This window comes from Mytilus californianus, unplaced genomic scaffold, assembly GCF_021869535.1.
Source record: "Mytilus californianus isolate M0D057914Y unplaced genomic scaffold, xbMytCali1.0.p SCAF_8, whole genome shotgun sequence".
Lineage (NCBI taxonomy): Eukaryota > Metazoa > Mollusca > Bivalvia > Mytilida > Mytilidae > Mytilus > Mytilus californianus.
Genome location: NW_026262734.1, coordinates 104,284,221 through 104,309,045, shown reverse-complemented (window position 1 = coordinate 104,309,045; position 24,825 = coordinate 104,284,221). Strand labels below are relative to the sequence as shown.

Sequence of the window (24,825 nt, the reverse complement as noted above, 5' to 3'; positions counted from 1 at the left end):
AAGTAGAGTCATGTCATTGGCATATGGAATTACGCTAAGCACATTAGGTATGATGAAACAGTCATGGAAGATTGGCTGAACATATTTTTTTTCAACGTTGTTTGAATTTGGTAATATATGTAGATGTCTTTGTTGCAGTAAGACTCGGGATCGCAGTAACTAGTGTATGTGTAATGTTATGGTATACTTACCTTGATATAGTACAATTTGTCACGGGATGATAGATTAAGATGTAACACTAAACAAATTAGAAGTTAGGTCGAACTCACTGGTATCATTTCACAATTCTTTCGTTTATTTTTTTATTTCAACTTATAACAAAGTGTTACATCTACATACATATACGTTATAATGAAAATTTGTAGTACTTTTGTTTATAATTAAATAAAAATTAACCGCTTGTGAATAGTTCATAACTCTAATTTTGATGAATATTTTATGCGGGTTTTTTTCTTCATAAATCAGTATTTTACAATGTAATTGATGTGAAAGTAATACATAATTTAGTGTCATGTAGAAATTTACTCACTATGGTTATTCATGCCATTTCGATGAACATTTCACAAAACGATATAAAATTCAATAATGAATAATTTTTGTCTTCATCGTCAATGTACAAAAAAATGTATAGAACTGGATACTACGTTTAAATGAATGTATTTGTGATATTATCGGAAGGTATATTATTATAACACCCTTACATTAAACTGTTTTTCAGTTTTATCATCTTTTTTTATATTGATTTACTCATTGACCCATGTACTTCTTTTATAAGGTGAAGTTGACATTTATTACATCAAGCGGTGTTTCATATATAAAATAATACCGAAAACTATAATTACTGTAAAATGTATTTAAACAATTATCATTGTGCATATAATTTTCTTTTCGTTCTGTATTACTTACTCCTGCTAAACTTAAGTTCTAGTTATGTGTGGTGCAAACAACTGTGAAGATCGTAGCGTTAGAGGATGCCAAAGACTAGCTGCCATAAAACAAGATATGTGTCAGGACAACTGTATGGCAACTCTCTGTCCTAGGACCTGTGGATTGTGTCGTAAGTATTAAACGATGCCAAAGACTAGCTGCCATAAAACAAGATATGTGTCAGGACAACTGTATGGCAACTCTCTATCCTAGGACCTGTGGACTGTGTCGTAAGTATTGAATGATGTTAAAGACTAGCAGCCATAAGACAAGTCATGCGTAAGCACAACTGTGTTCCAACACTATGTCCTAGGACCCGTGGATTGTGTAGTGTGTATATTCATTCGTTTTTAGATTATATATAGTCTGTCATGATGACAACCAGCTTATCTGTGAAATTTTGTTAAATTTTCCTGAATTATTTGTAATATGCCTGACTGCATGTTCATTTGTGAATGTTTATTTTAGTTTCTTATTTCACTTATAGATTCGTCATATTCTATATTTATTAGCTATTTTGTATCGTGTTCCAAAGAAGAGTCCACATATGGTCTCTTTGATTTGAAATATTATTCTAAAATGTTAAAGTTATAACAATAATATTCTAAAATGTTAAAGTAATAACACCCATGTTCTTGTACAGAATGAAATTTGCCTGTATGTTCCTTTATTTCAGCTTTGAAATGTTATTCGTGTGAACATGTAGATCATCCTTCAGATTGTCTACACATAGTTCACTGCAGTAATTTGTCCATGGTAAGTGTTAACTATGAGATTAACCATTCTCCAACTGCTTAGTAAGAGGAAGTAAGAGAAACAAGATGTATTGTGAGTTGTGGCTAACACATCATTCACAATGATACACCGCGATAAATATGTGGTAACATAACACTACTGAAACACTAATGTAAAATACGTAATTACTTCGAGCATGCTTATGGAAGCTCGATACAAATCTCAGAAAGCTCTGATTTATTTATAGTTCCAATGAAAAAATGTAAAGAAATATCATTGGACGGATAGACAGACAGACAGGCGGACAGAAGGTAAAGAAGTACTGAAGACCATTATCCTTCTAGCGAAAGTATAAATATAATTTAGCAATTAATTAACGATGGAAAAACATTTACATTATACCGTTAAAATTTCAATAGCTTTAATCTGTTATATAGAAAATAATTATCTCAAGAAATTTTAAATTACTGTTTCTGTGTTGCGTTCTTACATCTTTTATCTGTTGCATTTTTACAAGAACATTTCAAAAATATGTATCCGCTTTTTACTCTTCTTTCTCCTAACCATCTTGATGTTTACTTTTAAATTTTCTCAATGCTTTATACTATGTCAATTGTTTCCATTATTACATTATAATTTTCATATGTCATTATTTTAAGTCCTGTATTGCAAGCCAAACAGTAACAGCATCTCTTGAGAAAAAGTTTCAGCTTGGATGTGTAGATAATATGGCAAGTATCTAACAAAACTGTAAATGTTTTATCAAAGTCCCCTGTCACAGTCTCTTCTTTACAAATATAACTGACCAAAATCATGAAGGGAAATACCATTTCTTCTCTGTACATTATTCCAGTTCAAGTATTTTTAAATATTTGTTAGCCTTAAACCCTATACAAAAAGTTCATTTTAAGACGTGTTACAATGTAATGTGAATTCACATATTTAAGCTTCACACGGAATTAAACTCCACCGTTATTATGTCCCTTATGAAAGAAAAACACACCATAGATTTTTCATTCAGATATTGCTTGAATTGTTATTTATGCTCAAACACATATGTGAAACCACACTTTTTTCATGTACAGATATAAGCTTTCATGAGGGGCGTAAAGGGGGGTGGGGGTATCTGCACGGAAGAACGCGAAATAAAATTGCCATTTCACGATGAACGAACAATTAAAAATTTCTCGCACGTTGATTTTTTTACCGATTTCACGATGAATAACGAACCTTTTGCACGGCTGCACGTGAAATAAAAATGGCAAAACACGTTGCACGAAAATAACCCTTTACCACCCTCTTCCATATGTGTCATGCAGTTTTCTACTAGACAACATATATAGTATGGCCATGTTTCGAATATTTCAAAAAGATATTAAACGACTGAAGTACTCATATTGTTCTATTTTTTGACTGAATTTTTATTAACATTTTTTATTCTGATAGGTATGCAAGGATTTGTATGGTGCTGTTCCAAATCCCACTCAGTCAAAGGTCAGACGAGATGTTGATTTGATTGGAGGATGTTGTTCTTCAGACTTATGCAATAAATACAATGAACCTGATAAAATACCCGCCCCTACTATAAATCCTGGTATGTTTTCTGTATGAAAGAATATTGAACACGTCAATTTTAAATAGTTCCAGTACGGTTCTTTAACAACCAATATCAATCATAAAGAATGATATGAAATCAAAGGCTTATATTAAAATGATACGCATGCAGCAATCGAATACACAAGGCCTTGTTAAAAGAAAAAAAAAACCCCTACTCAGACAACAACAATCCAATGAAGATTAAAGACAAGACTGGGCAAAACTAACCCCCCGCAAAAAAAAAAAAAAAAAACCGCAAAAGAAAACATAAGTTTATTCAGGTTTCCAGAAAGGTCAGCAGTCCCTAGTACACTAAAGGCATATATAAAACCAAAATGTCCGTATGAGAATCAAATATTGTATACTCAATGCAGTAATAATGTAATAAAGGGGACATGATTTCATATTACGTATATAAAAAAAATACCAAAATATTTAGAACGAAAAACGACGTTAAAGCCACAACACTCACCATAGAACAATACAAAAGAAAAACAATATTATCAAAGTTATCGTGGGCTTCAAGGAAGAGACTAAAGTGGGCAATCGACAATCATATGGTAAAAGAGAACAAAGACGTTTACTCAAATGAGATTGATATTGAACTTTTCCGTGTTTCATTGTTGTCAAAATTATTTGTGAGAAGACCCTTCAAAACGATCGTTTTTAAGATGTGTAGCACGCGCTCGTCGTTAGAAACATGCGTTAAAAATGTACACTGTTTAAGTGTAGAATCACCTTAAAATGGATTGCCTGTATTTTTTGTATTTCATATCTACTATTACTTTGTTTTTTATATTTGAAAAATTATTTAAAAAAAGTCTGAATGACACATTAATAATATAAATATATCTTTTTCTCTCTAATGTTTTTAAAGTCCAACCTTCTGGTAAAACAGATGGAGTTAGTGCTGCCTGTTCAGAGATGGACACTGAAGTTTGTCGATACCTTTCGGAAAACAATGGATGTGACCAGACTTGTGTGGCTTCTTTGTGTCCACAGACTTGTGGCAAATGTTGTAAGTATGATTTGTATGCAGATGTATGTAGTTAACTTTTTACTGGCAGAATTGTTTTATTTTCTTGAATAGTGGTGTCATAATAATAAGTGTTGGACACCGGTGTATGAAATAGTATGCAAAACGGCGGCAATGATTCAGATAAAAGTAAAGTTTATATTTGAAACACAAAACAGACAATTGTATTGATGTCTAACATTCGATCCATGAATTTGGAAGTAGATGTGTAAATGAAACACGTGACAAAAACCACTGGTCTATAGACATATAAGTTAGAATAAGATAAAGTTTTTATAAACAACAATTTCAATCTCAAAGTCACAGTGAGGCCTTCAGCACGGAGCAAAAACACTCTCATCTCACTGAAAGTTTAAGACGGTCCTGTGAACTTTTTTTTTCATCGACTTTCGTTTTTGCCATATGACGCTGCCATTTTCTGCCCACCTTGAGTTTTGAATATCTTCCATCGTCGTTTGTTTTTGTTTTTTGACCAAGGAATCGATCAAGCGTGCTTGATTTGTTATATTTTTTTTATAAATTCACATTTATTTTATGAACTCAATTTTAAACCTGAAGGTCTTAAATATTTTTGTTTTGTTATTTTTTCCACGCAAAGCTCTTACATGCTATGAATGTGCAAGTATTGACATGCCAGAACATTGCAGAGACAGAGTAATGTGCGATGGACATAAGGTAAGCAATAATATTTTCAATGCTATAAATTATTCCGTACCAATTTAACGTTTACTATGACTGTTATCTTTAATTCGGCCAAACGAAACGTTGCTTGTAAACAAATCTCTCGGTCTCGCACATTCGAGATTTAAACGTGATGTGAACACTGGATTGGAAATCGTGTAAAATGTTTATATAACTTTGGAAGTATTTATATGTAATAACATATCTATATGCCAATTTTTGCAGGTTTCTAAAAAAAAAAACAACTGTATAAGCAATTTGTAATAATTAAGACAAACATTTTACTTTTTGATAATTCAGAGGTCTTATTTGTGATATTATCTAACAGGGCGCATCAGGGGATTTTTTTTTTCATGATGGCGAGCAACATTTTATTATATTTAAGCGTATTTGTTTTACAGGTACATGTAACACGTGTAGAATATATGGATTGTTCATGATTGACATGCAAATCCCATGAACATTTTTCATGGGGTTCCGTTAATCAAATTTAAAACAAATCGTAGGAAAATTAACATCCTTCTAGTCATGATTTAAAAGTGTAACACACAAAGCATTCAGAACTATTATGCAGATACAAGAATATAAAGCTGTCAATTTTTTTAATGCTTTTTTAATCCCATAAAATTGTAAAAATGTGGGTTTAAAAGTATATAGCCGTTCAAAATTTTGATAGGACAATATATTTCCTTGCTCATCTAGAAGGTCATTCACAGTCCATACCCCATTTTGTGCCCAACTTCTATAATACACAGACATTATCAATTTTAATGTTCTCATTATTCCATATAGATGAAGAGATGACTTCCTCAAAATAACAAGGATGTCGGAGTCTTGACATATTTTTCCAGGCATAAAAAACTTCTTTCCAAAAAACGTTATCTAATTTTTTAGTTGTTCCAAAATAAGCAAACTCTGTAAAATTTATATATTGTGTAGCAGTAAATAATTTGATCCACTTTGAATTTGAATTAAATTATCTTCTAACCCAAGTCAATTTTAGCCCTTGTATAAAATTTCTCAAATTAATCATTTTTAAACCCCCTCTGCAGTATTCCTGACATAAAAGCTCCCGATTTACCTTGTCAGGTTTACCATCCCAAATGAATGCATAAATTTTACTATTGGGTTACAATCGATGGGAATCAACACTGAAAGGGAAAAAAAAACCAACAAGCTTTGTTACCTTTTAATATTAACATTTTTTTCAAGTCAAACAGAGGTTCAAAAGACATGTACAATATTTTAAACCAAGGTACAATACCAGTTGTAATTGCAGCTGAGCGAAAATGGGAGAGTATATTAAATAAAGTTGTTGGAGATTGGAAAAAAATACATAATTGTGTCACTAAATTTTCAAAAAATACCAAGCTCTGTTGGTTTCAATACCAAATTATTCACCGTATTTTAGGTACTAATATTTTACTTTTAAAAATGAACCTTGTACAGTGTAATTTATGTACATTTCGCAAGGAAGAACCAGAAAGCATAGAACACTTATTGTGGGGCTGTCATATTGTAGCAGACATTTGGCACCATCTGAATGCTTGGATTTTTGAAGCAACACATATTGAAATTCCACTAAATGTGGATATAGTCATGTTTGGCCTTTATGATAACTATAAACTAAATTTTATGAAAAATAAAGTCATTTTACTAGCAAAGTTTTTCATCTACAGATCTAAGATGCAGGAGGAAAAACCTCATATAGAGGGTCTTAAAAACTATATCAAAGAAAATTTAATTTTAGAAAAGCATATTTCTTCAAAAAATATGAGTGCGAAAGAATATAACATGTACTGGAACCCCTGGGATAAAGTCATCAATTAGGTTTAATAATGTATTATAATGTATAAATGTGCTTGAAATGTAATTACAATTATTTAATGAAAATGTTATACTTCGTCCTTAAATCTATATTGTATTCTGTTATATCGTATCGTATTATTATTACTATTTTTTTTTTACTTTCGTTTGCTTGATAATGCTTATTTATCTCGCTTGCTTCATTATGTGCCACTAAAGATAATATATGTAAATGTCTGTCAATCCATGATGAACAAATATAAATTATAAAAAAAAAAAAAAAAAAAAATAAAGCTGTCAATTCCATGGAGTGCTTGGCACTATCTTGAAAGTCCAAACAAACACAGATGTCAAACTATACTCAGAATTGTAAAAGGAAACACTGTACATATTTCCTTCGAAACGCTAAGGTTTTTAAACCCAAAGCATAATTCGCTTTTGCCAGATTTTACACAACGTTGGAATATTTTGTCTTCATTTCTGTTCCACTTCGTCATTGGATTGGCCTGTTTTGTCTTCCACTTCGTCATTGGATTGGACTGTTTTGTCTTCCACTTCGTCATTGGATTGGACTGTTTTGTCTTCCACTTCGTCATTGGATTGGACTGTTTTGTCTTCCACTTCGTCATCGAACTGGCCTGTTTTGTCTTCCACTTCGTCATTGGATTGGACTGTTTTGTCTTCCACTTCGTCATTGGATTGGACTGTTTTGTCTTCCACTTCGTCATTGGATTGGCCTGTTTTGTCTTCCACTTCGTCATTGGATTGGACTGATTTGTCTTCCACTTCGTCATTGGATTTGACTGTTTTGGGTTCCACTTCGTCATCGAACTGGCCTGTTTTGTCTTCCACTTCGTCATTGGAATGGACTGTTTTGTCTTCCACTTCGTCATTGGATTGGACTGTTTTGTCTTCCACTTCGTCATTGGATTGGACTGATTTGTCTTCCACTTCGTCATTGGATTGGACTGATTTGTCTTCCACTTCGTCATTGGATTGGACTGTTTTGTCTTCCACTTCGTCATCGAACTGGCCTGTTTTGTCTTCCACTTCGTCATCGAACTGGCCTTTTTTGTCTTCCACTTCGTCATCGAACTAGCCTGTTTTGTCTTCCACTTCGTCATTGGATTGGACTGTTTTGTCTTCCACTTCGTCATTGGATTAGCCTGTTTTGTCTTCCACTTCGTCATTGGATTGGACTGTTTTGTCTTCCACTTCGTCATCGAACTGGCCTGTTTTGTCTTCCACTTCGTCATTGGATTGACCTGTTTTGTCTTCCACTTCATCACTGGATTGGACTGTTTTGTCTTCCACTTCGTCATTGGATTGGACTGTTTTGTCTTCCACTTCGTCATCGAACTGGCCTGTTTTGTCTTCCACTTCGTCATTGGATTGACCTGTTTTCTCTTCCACTTCGTCATTGGATTGGACTGTTTTGTCTCCCACTTCGTCATTGGATTGGACTGTTTTGTCTTCCACTTCGTCATTGGATTGGCCTGTTTTGTCTTCCACTTCGTCATTGGATTGGACTGTTTTGTCTTCCACTTCGTCATTGGATTGGCCTGTTTTGTCTTCCACTTCGTCATTGGATTGGCCTGTTTTGATTCTAGGGGAACTGATTGGCCTTGTGTACAGGAAACGCCGGTATATTGAACTAAAATATAAGCCTATGACCTTTGACAAGTTTTTAACAGTAATATATGAAAAATATCAGCTACATTTATTTGCTGTTTTATTATTGTTTATTGTATTTTTACAGGAAAGTTGTATAGCTGTTGAGAGTCACATATTCAATTTTAAAGAAGGATATAAATTAGGATGTGTTGCCAAACAGGTTAGATATTTTGTAAAAACATGATCATTATGTTTGCTAATGAGACAACTCTTCACCAGAGACCAAATGACATGGAAGTTAACAACTATAGGTGTTGAGATTGTCTCGGGAACATAACTATTGTACTTGTCCATTGTCGACATCGTATTGTCAGTGAAGACGCCTTTGGATACTAAATGTAATGGTTGAACAGTTGTCGTTATACACATTGCATTAACTATCATCTATAATAGGTCGCCGCATGGCCTTCAAAAAGAGCAAAATTCATACCACATAGTCAGCTATAAAATGGCCCGAAATGACAAATGTTAAACAATTCAAAAGAGAAAACTAACCAGGCTAACGGCATAATTAAAAGAGAGACGGAACTACAATAATGCATAGATGTTTCGCGTCCTGTAGATGCATAAACTTTGAAATCTAGTTGAATTCGAATATCGAAGAGTCTGTTTTATATCCTTAATGGAATTATCAAAAAAATTAAATTAATTTTGCTTTGATGAGTGAGGTCAATTGGATAGAACATTGATATTGGACAATTTGAACAGTTTGGTGCAAAGCTTGAGATGAAAGATCAAACTAGCGATGCTCTCTCGCATACACGACGACCAATTATGTCCAAGATATGCTCATTTGATGATTTATCTCCAGCTTTGTACCAGGAATGGCAGAGACTACAACAACAACTAATTCAAGGTTTTAACCATGGAATGAGAAAACGGTTAGCATCGGTGATTCGTGTGAATCGTGGTGCAACTAGCTATTGAACCATGTTGTGTTTATTGTAACCACTGACATATATTCTCGTTTTTCAAATAAAGGGATTGTGCTACTTTTGAGCATCCAAAGTTAAACATTTCAATAACCAAGACGTCCCCTTGTTTGAAAAAACATTGTACTTAATCAAATTCGTTATTTTTCTTTTAACTTTTTATTTCATTTATGACTTGTGATCTTGTCAATAACATAATTGTATACTTTATATACCTCTGGAAACATAAAAGATATCATATGTTCTAATATTTTGGTTTGTCAGAGACATCGAGTTTTTACTTTGATATCGTTCTCATTTCATTAATGCAGAATTGCAAGGATTTGTTAGCAATGCACATAGAAGGAGTGTGCTGTGACAGTAATTTTTGCAATGGGAATTATGTTCCATCGACGACTCTCATTCAGCCAACTTCAACAGTAGTCCCAACAACGGCATCAGCACAGAGTCAACTTGGTCTTCCTACAGGTAAGCAAACCACACTATTAATAAATGTATATAATTAGGAAACTTTGATCTCAAGATTTTAGAAAAACAAATATAGTGATACTGAAGATAAAGCTACCCTTATATTCACTGGAGTGTATGGATTTTCCAAACTAAATTTTTGGAGTAAAAATACTCATTTTGCTGAAAAACAACCACTAGGTCGATGCTACTGATGGTGGTCAGGGTTGGCAAAAACCCGGGTTTTATGAGTATTGCCCAGCCCAGTTGGAAATACTGGAAAAACCCGGGTTTTACTGGGTTTTACCGGGTAATTCTGGGCAATACTGGGTAATATAAAATACTGGTCTGAATTTTAAACAGGATCCAGTGATCAAACACAAATGTAATACATTTAAGATAAAATCATATTAATAAACATGTTTTGATTCATAAATAAGTTTTCTTGTTTGAGAGTCTTATAATACAAGTGTATGCATTTAAAAAAGTATTATTCTAGCAACACTGAGACAAGTGTACATAAAGACACATGAGACAAATATTAATGGAAAAAGCCTTTCTCAATAATTCTCCCAAAAATCTATTGAATCACCCTTCTGTTTAGATTGGTCAAACAGTAAACATAAAACCAAAGAATTCATTGTTTTTCAAATATATATAACTAATATTAAGAATAAACAATTGAAAAATACATGTAAGAAAAATTTCTTTTACATAATTTATATGTACATCACTAATTAATATGTAATTATTCAGATTAGAACACAGATTTGTTTATATAACAATAATCAGCCTTTTCATTTCTATAGGGGTTAATGACATGACCCTGTAGGGTGTTTATTTAGCTATATGATTGCATAGCAATTTAAATTTATTTACTTAAACACTGCAATAAAATGCATTTTTTTCAAAGTTTGGATTATTAAAACAATGCTTGGAAGGTATCATAAAATGTGCAAATCGTGTATTCTGCCTACATAGAATTAGTGGAGAAGAGAATGAAATTGAATTTTCAATCTTCTAGAAATGACTCTCAATGGTTATCTATGTAAAATGTATATATTTAGCTACATGTATAATACTATGAAACTACAACAAGTCTTTACTATTTTGTGTTGAAATAAGCTTAAAAAATCATATTGCCCAGTATTGCCCAGAATTATCCGTTTCTGGGAGTTTTGCCCAGCCCGGGAAAACCCGGCTTTTCCCACCTGTGTTTTCCCGGGCGGGATATACTTTGCCAACCCTGCTGGTGGTAGTTCTGTCCCCGATGATATCACCATCCAAGTAGTCAGTGTGTTGATATGAAGGATCTTTCATCCGTTCTTTTTTTTATGGCCCCGCAACAAAGTTGTCGGGGCCATTTAGTTTTACCCTTGTCCGTCATTCTGTCATTCCGTCATTCCGTCATTCCGTCATTCCGCAACAAACCATTATACGGACTTTTTTCTAAACGCCTTCAGATATTGGGCTGATTTTTTGTATGTGAGTTAACCATGATGAGTTACAGATCAAGTTTAAGTTTCGTTCCGCTCTGTTAATTTTTGCCGAAATTAAGGGGCTTTGGACTTTCATAAATTGTTGAAAATCACAGTTATACGGACTTTTTTTCTAAACGCCTTCAGATATTGGGCTGATTTTTGGTATGTGAGTTAACTATGATGAGTAACGGATCAAGTTTAAGTTCCGTTCCGCTCTGCTAATTTTTGCCGAAATTACGGGCTTTGGACTTTGATAAATTGTTGAAAATCACAGTTTTAGGGACTTTTTTCTAAACGCCTTTAGATATTGGGCTGATTTTTGGTATGTGAGTTAACCATGATGAGTTACAGATCAAGTTAAAGTTTCGTTCTGCTCTGCTAATTTTTGCCGAAATTACGGACTTTGGACTTTGATAAATTGTTGAAAATCACAGTTATACAGACTTTTTTTCTAAACGCCTTTAGATATTGAGCTCATTTTTGGTATGAGAGTTAACCATGTTGAGTTACAGATCAAGTTTATGTTTTGTTCCGATATGCTGATTTTCATGTCTTTTCAACACATCTTCAGTACATCCACTTCCTGTTTGCTGATAGTTTGAAATTTAACTACTCATTGATCAAGGAAATTTTCATCAAACTAGTATTGGTCTTGAGAGCTGGATACTATCCATGCATGTTTGTGTCCACATGTGTTGTTGAAATTGCAGATTTTTCTCTTTTTTTGAGACGAGGCCATTCGTGTCGTTCCGACACATCTGTTTAAACTTACTGTTTATAAAATGTTAAACTATTAGCAAAACTAAGGTTTTTTTTTACCTCTAGGGGTAGGTATTATTAACCGTTTTTGCACAGTTTCCGAAATTATTGGTTTTCAATGCTGATATTTTATGATATCAATGTGTACAAAACTCGACAATTTAAACTTACAAATAGATTTAAAAAAAAAAGAACAATTATTGGTAAGTCTATATTCATTACAGGAGACCCAAAATTATATTTCGCTTTAACTAAGTTACCTCAAATCAGTGAAGAGACATATTATGAACTGTTTATTGAAAAATAAACTTATGAAATGTGATCTATGCTGGTCAAATGAGGAAAACCATCATTTGTACTTCTAGTCTCATCGGAAAAGCGCTACCAGAATTTGTTGAACTATATACTGTTTTGATTTCTGATATTAAAAAAAAGTTTGAGCAAGCTAAAACTATCATCTCATTATCCATACCAAGAGAGAGGCGAAAGATACACAAGGGACATTCAAACTCATAAGTCGAAAATAAACTGACAACGCCATTGGAAAAAAAAAGAAAAAAAAGACAAACAGACAAACCACAGTACACAAAACAAAACATAGAAAACCAAAGACTGAGTAACACGAACCGCGCCAAAAACCGGAGGTGATCTCCGGTGCTCCGGAAGTGTAAGCCGATCCTGCTCCACATGTGGATACCGTCGTGTTACTCGTGTAAGTACAAACCTGGTGATAAGTCTAATTTGGTAAGTCACATTCGGGGAAAAGGAGACGGGCTTGTAGTTACGACAAGTTTGCGTAAGAATATATAATCTTGAGCTAAATAATAAACTCAGAAAACATTTTTCACCAAGCTCAGTATTTTGAAGGTCTCCATGTTTTAATAAGTGACAATTCTAGTCTAGGTGTTTCTTTTAGATTTTTTTACAAAAGGTACATAAGGTACATCTACATTGTATCTCAAGAAGGTAATTATCTTTTTGTTGGAAATTTATAAGTCTCTTAAATTTTTCAAAGCAGAGTTACAACATGTATCAGAAACATGAACTGTGGATCTGGTTATATCAATTTTTTGGAATGTTTTAATCATAAAAAAAGGATATAAATGATGTACACAATGTTGATTAACATACAAAAAGTCATGTAAAGTTTTTATTTTAGTACTCTGATACTTAAATATGTATGAACATATTCTGAAATGGTTTGATTTGAAAAAGAAAATGCCAATGTGTAAATGTATGTCACAATATATAGAATGAGAAGTTATATCTAATTTAAAAAAAAACAAATGACCATCCTGAAGTACTTAGCATACGTTTTCTGTGGACTGCGAGGTGGTATGCGTATGGGTTGGGCGGAGGATGCACATATAAAAAACAGTTTATATCCTGTTTTTCAATCTCTTTGACATATAACTGATTGCAAATTGGTCATAATATGTATAGATAATAGAATCATAGACGTATATAGGTAAACGGGACAGCCATTCAGTCTGATGTACAAGAACATTTCCATTGCTGTCCATTATTTTGAATGCAAAAGTTATATTTCAGTTTTTCTCCATGATTAAAAGTCAATTGAGGTTAATTGTGATAAGATATTACACGTCTCTGCGTATCTGATGACTAACAATATGTTCCATGTGATGGAGCTACAATATCCTCCTTTTTATTTCGATTGTGACATTACCGAATGCGATGTATCGACGAATTATCACTTGAAATGACACAGGCGGATACCACTAAGGCAGCGGGAACTGCTCACTATTACGGGATACATGAGTTTATCCATTTTTTGTTTTAAAGGGGTTATTATTTCTTTTGCTTAAGGTTCACTATTTTATTTTAATGCTATGTTATAATGCGTTGTTAGGATTTGGGTTTGTTTAGTTTATCTGCAATTCTGATAAACTTTACAGTAAAAATTGCACTCCTCGATTCGTTGAGTAATTTGAGTTGTGTAATATTTGTTTTCTTCTGTTTATTTGTTTTGCTTTATCACGTGAGTCTGATCGTCTCTTTATCGATATACGTTTTTTGTTTGTTATAACCATCATTCATTTTGATCTACAACACGTCACCTGTTTTTATTAAATTGTTTTAGGTTGTAAACCTAGTTTTGAACATGAATGCCCACTGAGATTTATCCGAAAAGGACAAAGCTGCTACTTCTTTGGTCAACACGCAAGAACAATGCATGACGCAAGGGTATGTATTTTTACTATATCATAAGTGTCAGTAGTACCATGTACATTGTTAAAGAATATTTCTAAACAGTTTATCAACGAAGCATAAACGAAATTAAACTACTTATATAATTTGAGTCACATGTAAAATATCTGTCCAAGAAATTAAACTGTATTAATAATATCAGTGAGGATAGAAATAATGAAAAAAATATATAGGCAAATCTTTTAATTTGGCCATATTTCATTTGAAGATACATATACCCATGTTTGCGTTTTTTTAATGATTGAAATCAATTCGAGATTCCCAAACAGCCGAGAAGATTGATGAAAGGTGAAGGTTAACAAAAAAATATTTATAAATATAAAATCATTTTTGTCATGAAAATCAAATCCAAGTTAATTTTATCAGGGATTATTTTACAATTAAACAAAATAGCACGGACGATTATCATATGATGTTTTGTCGGTTTTTAATTAAAAATATGTGTTATAGGGTTGGTCTTCTTTCAAAATCAATTGGATTTAATAGTTTAATAGTCATTGCACTGTAAAAATATGAAAATAAAAGAACCCCACAGCGTTCCCTAATTATACATGTTATATATAATAAGAAGATGTGGTATGAGTGCCATTGAGACAACTCTCCACACAAGTCACATTTTTTAAATTAAAGTAAACCATTATGGGTCAAAGTACGGCCTTCAACACAGACCCTTGGCTCACACCGATCCGCAAGCTATAAAGGGCCCCAAAAATGATAAGTGTAAAACCATTCAAACAGGAAAACCAACGGTCTAATCTATATAAAAAACGAGAAACGAGAAACACGTATGAACCACATCAACGAACGACAACAACTGAACAACAGGTTCCTGACTTAGGACAGGCGCAAACAAATGCAGCGGGTTTAAACGTTTTAACAGGCGCCAATCTTCACCCTAACCTGAAATAATAGTGTAACATCACAACACAGAAAGACTCACGATAAAATATCAATTGAAATGGCTTAACCCAATCAAAAGACATATTCACAAAAACAATTCAACATACACTGAACGAATAAATTTCATCTATGACACAATGTAAAATACAAAATTAATAAAAAAAGGGATGAGATGTAAAACAATATAAGAAAGACAACTATAACCTTGGACAAAATGCCGTTTAATAAAATAACGTACACAGGTAAATACAAATAATTTTGTTGTATGCAGTACATGGAGTACGGAAATATTTTTTACGAAATAAATAAATTTGTTGTTCATAGAACGTGAACAGAAGTGAAAATTTATCGTTGTACTAAATACTTATCAAAGGGGGTATATATTAAAAATAGTGAGACGAGATATAACACAAAATAAGTAAACATTAAATAACAAAAATGCATTACAAATTGTATCAACAGGTCAAATTAACACGAAAGTACGATTTGAGAGTACTCGCAGTTACTGAAAGCTAGTTAAAAGCCAAAAACAATTAATAACCAAAAAAAAAAAAAAAGAATTCATTAGAGACTAAACTCATCTAAAACACATCCGAGGGATTTAGTGTTTTAACGTCATGGACAGTCAAAAAAACATTGACTTGTGCAATGCCAAAGATAAAAGTATCGACAGGCAGTAGGATAGTTAGGATTTAACCTTTTAATAAATATGTATAATGTTATATATAGATAAAGTAATTTCGTGGATGTGTATTTATACATCCCAAAAAACATTTGAAAAGAATACAAATTTAGTTATATTTTAATTTGTTGATAACAAAATCGATATTTGTGCCAATATAAACAATATTCAAAGATCTAATTACAATATTGATAAGATAACCTTTATTAATAAGTTTGTTTAAAGGTTCGATGAGTTTACACGGATCAAGTATGACAGGTATTTCCCGAAAACCTTCATTAATTACGCCCGAGACGCCAAGCCATGTAGCATGTATAACAACTCGAAATATTCGACACTGAACATCGTCTAAAAAATAGTTTGGTAGACGGAATGCAGCCATAGTTTATAGGCATAAACTCCTTTGTAATATGCAATTACATGTTCCATCAAAGATAATTTCATTATGTTTTCCTGTTGAAACATGTGAATAAAAAACAACAGGTGTCACCAACGCTATGTCACCATGTAAAATTCTGGAGTTATGATTGCTGTATTTCATTTTTTTTTTAGAATGTGTGTAAATATTTTTGTACGAGACTCGTTATTATTAGCAGCAAAAGGGAAAATTTGGCAATATCCCAACTCTTAAGTCAACAGCGACATCAGGGTAATAAACTGTTCAGCACTATTATTATTTTTATAAAATAAGGTCAGATTTGGATGAATTCTAATTGTTTCCTTTATCAAAAGAATATATAGTAAGAATGTATAGTGTCCATGCATCGCTTACAAGGATCTGACAGCACTCAATGCTAACTTCTGTTCTGGTAATTTTTACATCAGCAAATGAACTTTCAACCTTAAGATTCCTTAAGGTGTGTATCATAAAGACAAAACAAGAGGTTCCCAAAAGGGTGTATGATAAAGACAAAACAAGAGACTCCCAAAAAGGTGTATTATAAAGACAAAACAAGAGACTCCCAAAAGGGTGTATTATAAAGACAAAACAAGAGGATCTCAAAAGGTGTATTATAAAGACAAAACAAGAGGATCCCAAAAGGGTGTATTATAAAGACAAAACAAGAGGATCCCATAAGGGTGTATTATAAAGACAAAACAAGAGGATCCCAAAACGTGTATTTTAAAGACTATTATAAAGACAAAACAAGAGGATCCTAAAAGGGTGTATTATAAAGACAAAACAAGAGGATCCATAAAGGGTGTATTACAAAGACGAAATAAGAGGATCCAAAAAAGGGTGTATTATAAAGACAAAACAAGAGGATCCATAAAGGGTGTATTACAAAGACGAAATAAGAGGATCCAAAAAGGGTGTATTATAAAGACAAAACAAGAGGATCCATAAAGGGTGTATTATAAAGACAAAATAAGAGGATCCCAAAAGGGTGTAATAAAAAGACAAAACAAGAAGATCCCAAGGGGTGTATTATAAACAGAAACTAGAACGGACTGTAGACAGATCTTTATAATCGAAGCGTGGAGAAGCGTGGACACAGTATCTGTATTTTAATAAGATTGACATGAACAATCATTAATCTCTTTTAAAAAACCCAAAAATGTAAATAGATCCCCCATGTAGTATATATATAACTTTAAATGTTGTCCCTTGGATATCATAACAACATCAGGCAGATTGACATTTTCACCAAACGTACCCTATATCTAAATGTGAATATGATGTAATCCATTTTTTTGGGTCATTGTGAAGAAAGAAAGACTTGATTCAAACATTTCATGGTGAAATATAGCTGAAATTTATGTTTTTTTTTGCGATTATGAAATTGTTAGTCATGAATTAAACAAGTAAAATAAATTCACAATCATGGTTCATGTCTTTTTTGAGAAATTCAGTGCCTTTAGCACTTCACATTATTGTATTTTCAACTTTATTTAGGTTTTTTTGATTAATTAATATCAATCATTTCATGCATATACTTAGGACTGTCGTCATTGCTTATCTTATTTCATTTTTTTATTGTTTCGTCAGTTGGAAGGATATCTTCGTATTCATGGTATAACTTTTGTACGTTTTTGCTTAATTCACTCACAACTTTTTAGACTAATGACCATTTAGGGTTCGGCATATTAGACACACGTGTATCGTTGAAGACTATTCTGACTTCTAGATATCCTTTTGGCTATAAGTGTCATTAGTTTGCTGTCTCATTGATGTGTACACCGCATCGTCTTTAATTCATACCTATAAATTTGTATCTTCCAGCTAATCGTTACTGGCTAGATGCTTATAGGAACTCGTCAAGTTTCAGCGGCCCATGGCACTGGAGGAGCACAGGTGATATATTACGGAGACAAACGTACTCTCATTGGAGACCTGGATCACATGATCAAACCAAACCTGATGGCGAACATTGCGCTAGCATTGGAAAGGCTGAATCCGGGGACTCGGATAACGGATATTACTGGGACCGCAGAAGCTGTACAATTCATGCGCCTGCAATCTGTGAATATCCTCTAGGGCATGAACCTTGAAAAATAAATAAAGGATTAAAAACGATTGTAGACTTTTACCGGTGTTATAATTTTGAAAATTAATTTCCAATGAGAAAAAAAATATATGCAGACAAGGTAAATTAGAATCCTACTTTTAAACATGGTTTTCATGGTAATGAATGTTTAGTATACCAATTTAAAAATTCGTTGGTTATATTAAATGGAAATTAAGAGTACACGTTAATAAGCGAACGACCTAACGACACTAACAAACTTATTTTAATACAGTTATTTTTGTACGAAAATTGAAAATTGAAATCTTATTACATTCCCAAAAACGTCATATGCGTGGCAACTATTGATATTTCAATTTGCAAATCTTTTTAAATTGCTATTATATCTTTTTATAACTGTTTCGTCATGCTTTTCTTGATCATCAAACAAAGTGCCAAATAGGTTTCTCTGGTTAAGATCTGTTTTGTGATTCATGTGCTATTCAAGTCCATCTTTCTGAGTTACAAATTTTAAACACGTGACAAGACCAAGTCCTTTGGTGTTGAAATTGTAATGCTTAGAATGATATATAGAAGAGCTAACCAGTTGCTATTAAGACCTACGTATTTATTTCATTACCTGCAAATTACTATCATTATATAAATAGGACGATGTGGTTCATGTATGATTGCCGATGAGACAACTCTCCACCAGAGACCAAACGACGTAGAACAATGCAACTATATGTCACCGTACGGACTTCAAGAATGAGCAAAACCCATACCGAATATTTTAACTATATAAGGCCCCGAAAGTGTAAAACAATTCACACGAGATATTTAATGGCCTGATCCATGTACAAAACAATGAACGAAAAAAAAATATAAAAAACAGCAATGAATTCTTAAAAATAAATTAACAATTTCTTATCAAAACATATCGAGTTAGAATAGGCATCGACACTCTTCACAATAAATAACGCAGTTCAAAATATTATTTTTTTGGTTTATACTTTAATGATTTGTAGCACTCAAACTGATTTCACATACTATGGTGCTTACTAATTGGTTTTGCTAATTATGTAAGGCCGTACGCTAACATAAACTTGTTAACATCCATGCTGTGTAATTCTTTGGTTGAACCCCATAGGTTGACCGGGGAACAGAAATGTGGTCAGTCTTGGTCTTCTTTCGACCGGCAGTAAAACCATTGCCAAAGTGGGGTGTTCGTTTGGTTGTGCGGGATGTAAAAGTGTGCAGCAACGTCCGGTCAGAATGGGGACGTTGAATCCGATGCCTCGTTTAAAGAGAGTGCCACGCTCTCTGCACATTACGAACCCGTCAAACGACTTTTTACAGGAGGTATTGCCCTTACATGACAAATTTTACAATGTTTTTCACTTTTGCCTTTTATCTTGAAAACTAAAACAGATAGAGAGAAACTTTTTGATGCAAAAAAAAATCAGCAAGACAAGATCTACAAATAAGTATGTATCGTCCAAATCGTCAGTGACTTCAAATTAGAGTTATTGCCCTTTGATGACGATTTTTACCATTTTTTTGCGTTTTTGCCTCATATCTTAAAAACTATATTGACATGATAATAGATAGATAGAAACTTAAACAAGAAAGCATGATCAGCTTGACAAGATCTACATTTAAGACAATAGAAAGAAAATTTTCCGACGACTCCTTATTGGAGTTAATGCTATTTAATGGCGATTTTTACCATTTTTTATGCGTTTTGCCTTGTATGATAAAAATTTTAATACATGTAGATAAACAGAAACTTTAAATAACAAAAATGATAAGCAAGGCAACACCAACAAACAAGTAAAAATTTGCCGATATAGTTACTAGACTGTCACTCTTCATTGAAGTGATTGCCCTTAAATGAGGATTTTCTTTATCCTCTTGTTTTGTTTTGAGCAAAAACATAAGAAGATAGAAAGACATTAAACAGAAAAAATGATCAGCAATACAAGAAAAAAACAAATTTTGGTCATGAATTCTATTCTTGTCTGCAATGTTGGAGAGAGTCCATTGTTGATTATGCACATAACCTAGGTGAGCGACACAGGCTCCTTAGAGCCTCTAGTTTATTTTATGTAAATGAAACAGATGGATTATTCTGTATAGAACATCACAGAATTAGACGTGATTATCGAATTCGTACTTCCATGCGCAACACGACGGGTGCTCCATGTGGGCCTGTAATTCGGATTTCGGTTGTGTTCGTGGCGCTCAGTCTCCTATGCCGTATTTTGTACACTGTTGGTTGTCTTTTCGTAATGTAACGGTTTTTCTTTGCCATGGCGTTGTTAGTTTTCCTTTGACTTATGAGTTTGAATATCCCTTTTATAATTCTTTTCCGATTTAGGTGTGCTTTCCTATGTAGCTCACAAAGAGAAGCACTGTTCAGGATAAATTTTGTAAAATATTCAAACAGTCCTATACATTTTGCTAAGAAATGTTTGGGTTGGGTGGGGGATTATTTTACCTTTTTCGTCAGTTTAAGTGGTTTACAGTGATATTCGTCGGGTAAAGCGGCATAACTCATATCTATATCCGGTTTGGTAAAAACTGTACGTCTTTTACTACTATGAGTGTTGTTCTCTTTGTTAGGTACCAAATACTACAGAAAAATTATAATTATTATTAATTTTATCATTATTGATATTGGGTTTTGTTTTGGTCCTATTTGTTTCCGTGGTTTCATTCATTTTATGTGTTTGGCTTTCCCAAGCATTTGACCTGGGTATATACCAAATAAAAATTTTTCCAGACACGCCTATTTCTTTCATAGTTTTTGGAAAGATTGGAACTTGTTCTATATCTTTCCTAAAGCACCGGCCTCTCTAACAATAAGTAGCACAGGTTAGCTACTAAATCTACAAAAATGTATACACACTAAAGTATAGTTCCCTATAATTCTAATGTCTGTGTACATATGCAGACCCTTCAATATACATCTCAATTCACTCTCAATACACAAATATTTGACCTCATAATTGAATGCACAAATGTATATATTAGATATTTGATATATAGAGATGATAGATTTATTCATTGTCTATTACTTTTGATCTACACTACATAAGGTGATTCTGTAAATTATGTCTGAAAGATAAATGATTAATTAAGGATTAATAAGATCTTAAAAAAAATGAAATTTAAATATAGATATATAAAAGGTATTCAAGTAAGGCCTATGATTTACTTGATAAATCTGCAATAATCATCTGTGATTAATCAATAATAATCAGTGATTGGCTTGAAACAGTTAGTAAAATTTTAAAACTCTTAATTAGAGCAAACCCATATTTCTTTAACTTATTCCCCATCAAATGTCTGTTAACAATTTTAGTCATTTGAATATAAGAAGTGTATATATACTTTTGCAATCAAGAAAGAATCCCCATTTCAATCAAAAAAGTTTTTTAATTTGTTTATGTTGAAAAAGTACATTTTCAATGCCCTTTCCTGAAAAATATCTAAATCATAAATTGATTAAAATACACTCTACAACTTTTAATCTTCAGTGTCATATGATCATGATAATTGTTTTCAAAATCAATAAGCAATTCTCCGAGGAGAAAAATAGTATACCTATGTTTCAACTTACAAAATGCCAAAAAACAACATTTTTAGATTAACTTTTTGACACAAAAAAGTTCTTAGCTTCAAGTTTATCTGTTGGTCCTATGTCTTACAAGTATAATTGATAAACTTTATTAGATGAATCTTTGTTTTGTAATTTCATTTGTTTCAAAAGATAAAATTATAAGGTGAAACATGTAACAGGGAACATTATTTGGTTGAGATATAAACTGCAATTTAAATTGAAATTGTTGTGCAAATTAATCATTCAACTTGATTCACATTTAGCTCATTTCATCTACTGAAAAAGTGCCTATCCGTCTAAAGACCTACAGTTAATGCAATTTTCAGCAATAGTGCTTTATTAATGTTCTTTTTTGTCCACATCATACCTAAATATGATTTGAAATTATTCAAACTACTCTTCCAATCTTTCCATTAGTGATTTCCATCACTTTGATTGCATAAGACCTACAACAAAATGTTGTATTAATCAAGATACAGAATCTAGTTTTAATTCAAACAGGCCTTCAGGAGCCATTCATAAATTATATTTATTAAACAACAGTATTTGTTACCACCAGGCCGCTAGGCAAAGGGGGTAATAATTAAACCCATCATAGGTACATGTACAAGGATTAAAATTCTGTACGCCAGACGCGCGATTCGTCTACAAAAGACTCATCAGTGCCATTCGAATCAACAAAGTTAAAAAGGCTAAATAAAGTACGAAGTTGAAGAGCATTGAGGACCCACAATTCCTAAACATTTGGCCAAACAAGTCTAAGGTAATCCTTAGGTTTTACCCTAGACGATCCGTCCTTCCGTCCATTCTTCCATTCGTCTTTCTGTTTGTCCCAAAAGTATTATCACATATAAGCGAGCTTTAGCGGGGGCATTCGTGTCCTCAGAGATATTCTCCTTTATTTTTTTATTTGTTGTTGAAGGCATGCGATGACCCGTCTTTGCTCACACCCTTGTTCCTTGGACTAGATTCATAGATATCTCGCTAATTATTATTTCATACTCTTTTAATAAGGAATTTAAAATATTCATTAGAAAGTGCAACATGGGATATAAATGATTAATTTTAAAGTGTGAAAACTCATACAGTTACCCGACTGTTAAACATTAATAATAATACATAATTATTTTACATTTACAAATAAAGTACAAATGATATATTTATGTAATACATGCATGATCTGTTAAATTCGTTTAAAAGAATAAATCGACAAATAAAAATCGAAGCAATTGGATTATAAAATTGTAATCTAATAAAAATTTTATCAGAATCTTAACAACCCGACTCAAAAAAAGTATTCTCAATATGTTTCAAAACATGTATTATAACCACGTCAATTATGTTATCTTAATTACTGTTGAAATGGTATTATATTAATTTACTTAATAGACGTTTATTGTTTTATATATATATTGTTCATAAGAGTTTAAAGGGAACTTTTCTATGTCTGAATAAATCAGCGACATGTTGTCACTTTTTAATCTTTAGATACCATAATAGTCGTCTTGTCTGTTTGTGTGTTCAATCCTTTCCCGATCTTGACAGTTTGCCTTAGTGTGGAAAAAAGTAAAATAACAAAAATACCGAACTCCAAGGAAAATTCTTAACGGAAAGTCCCTTATTAAATGGCAAAATCAAAAGCTCAAACACATCAAACGAATGGATAACAACTGTGATATTTCTTACTTTGTACAGGCATTTTTTTATGTAGAAAATGGTGGATTAAAACTGGTGGAAACGTATGGTAGGCATTGTATGTTAAAGACGCTTACATTGTAGACGCACTCGGACTCACTCCTTTGGTGTTCATTCGATTCCTTCAGTTTTTGGTTTTACCTTCATTTGTATATTCCAAATGGATAAATTAGATTCAACATCAGCAAACTACTGTTGCCTTGTCTCTAATTAATACTCTTGACACATTTTATTTCTACATGCTCTTCAATTTCGTATTTTATTTGGCCTTTTAACTTTTTTTTTTTTCTCGAGCGTCATTGGTGAGTCTTTTGTAGATGAAACGCGAGTCTGGCTTACAAAATTAAAAGCCTAGAATCTTTAATGAGTTTTTGTTTGTTATTTCATCTAAAAAAGATGTGATTTTCTTTCATTAAATCATAACACCGAATTATTGGTTACTGAAGTCCAGTAGCAATTATTCAATCGATATTAGGACAGAAACAAGCAACTAAAAAATAAAACGAAGGATTTGAAAAGAAGTGACTTATGTAATTTCACACAAAAAGAAAGAACGTATTAGATAAAATCAGAAATTAGCCATACAGAAGGTTACAAACAAATTGTTTCAGCTTTCTACTTATCTCTAACATTAAGATGTCTGAATATTCCTCAATTGCGTCTTTTTGAATGAAAATCTCAACCCAGATAGGTAGCATAAAGGGAACATTAGTATACCGCTGTTCAAAAGTCATAAATCGATTGAGAGAAAACAAATCCGGGTTACAAACTAAAACCGAGGGAAACACATCAACTATAGGAGGAAAACAAAGGAACAACAGGAACACTGAGTGCAACAAAAACAAACGCTAACATACATAGAAACGAACTATTTGATAACAACTGCCATATTCCTGACTTGGTACATGACATTTAAAAAAAAATGGTGGGTTGAACCTGGTTTTATGGCTAGCCAAACCTCCCGCTTATATGGCATTGTTAAAAAAACATCGCTAAAATGACAACACTACGTGACAGAAATACAGCATAAACACACGCAAGAACACTCATCACAGAGAAACGCACAAACAAATAATATAATAGTCGACACAACATGCAAACTGCAGAACAACAACAATCATCTCCCATCAACGACTGACAGCACAGGACATCACAAACAGTGACGCACTTATG

The 24,825-nt window shown here is 32.7% G+C and overlaps 1 protein-coding gene and 1 long non-coding RNA gene across 2 annotated transcripts; both read left to right on the top strand.

Moving 5' to 3' along the window:
- On the top strand, window positions 1-2,394 carry LOC127712422 (uncharacterized). The gene is made up of 4 exons (XR_007987069.1): window positions 1-47; window positions 923-1,057; window positions 1,604-1,683; window positions 2,322-2,394. It is a non-coding gene; the product is annotated as an uncharacterized LOC127712422 (long non-coding RNA).
- Window positions 2,395-3,113: 719 nt separating this feature from the next.
- Window positions 3,114-18,414, top strand: LOC127712414 (uncharacterized). Its single transcript, XM_052218850.1, has 8 exons — window positions 3,114-3,256; window positions 4,136-4,276; window positions 4,893-4,969; window positions 8,541-8,615; window positions 9,699-9,855; window positions 14,176-14,279; window positions 16,438-16,534; window positions 18,110-18,414. The coding sequence occupies exons 2-8, from the start codon at window positions 4,183-4,185 to the stop codon at window positions 18,376-18,378; spliced, it is 873 nt and encodes a 290-aa protein (XP_052074810.1). The 5' UTR covers window positions 3,114-3,256; window positions 4,136-4,182; the 3' UTR covers window positions 18,379-18,414.
- Window positions 18,415-24,825: the final 6,411 nt, after the last annotated feature.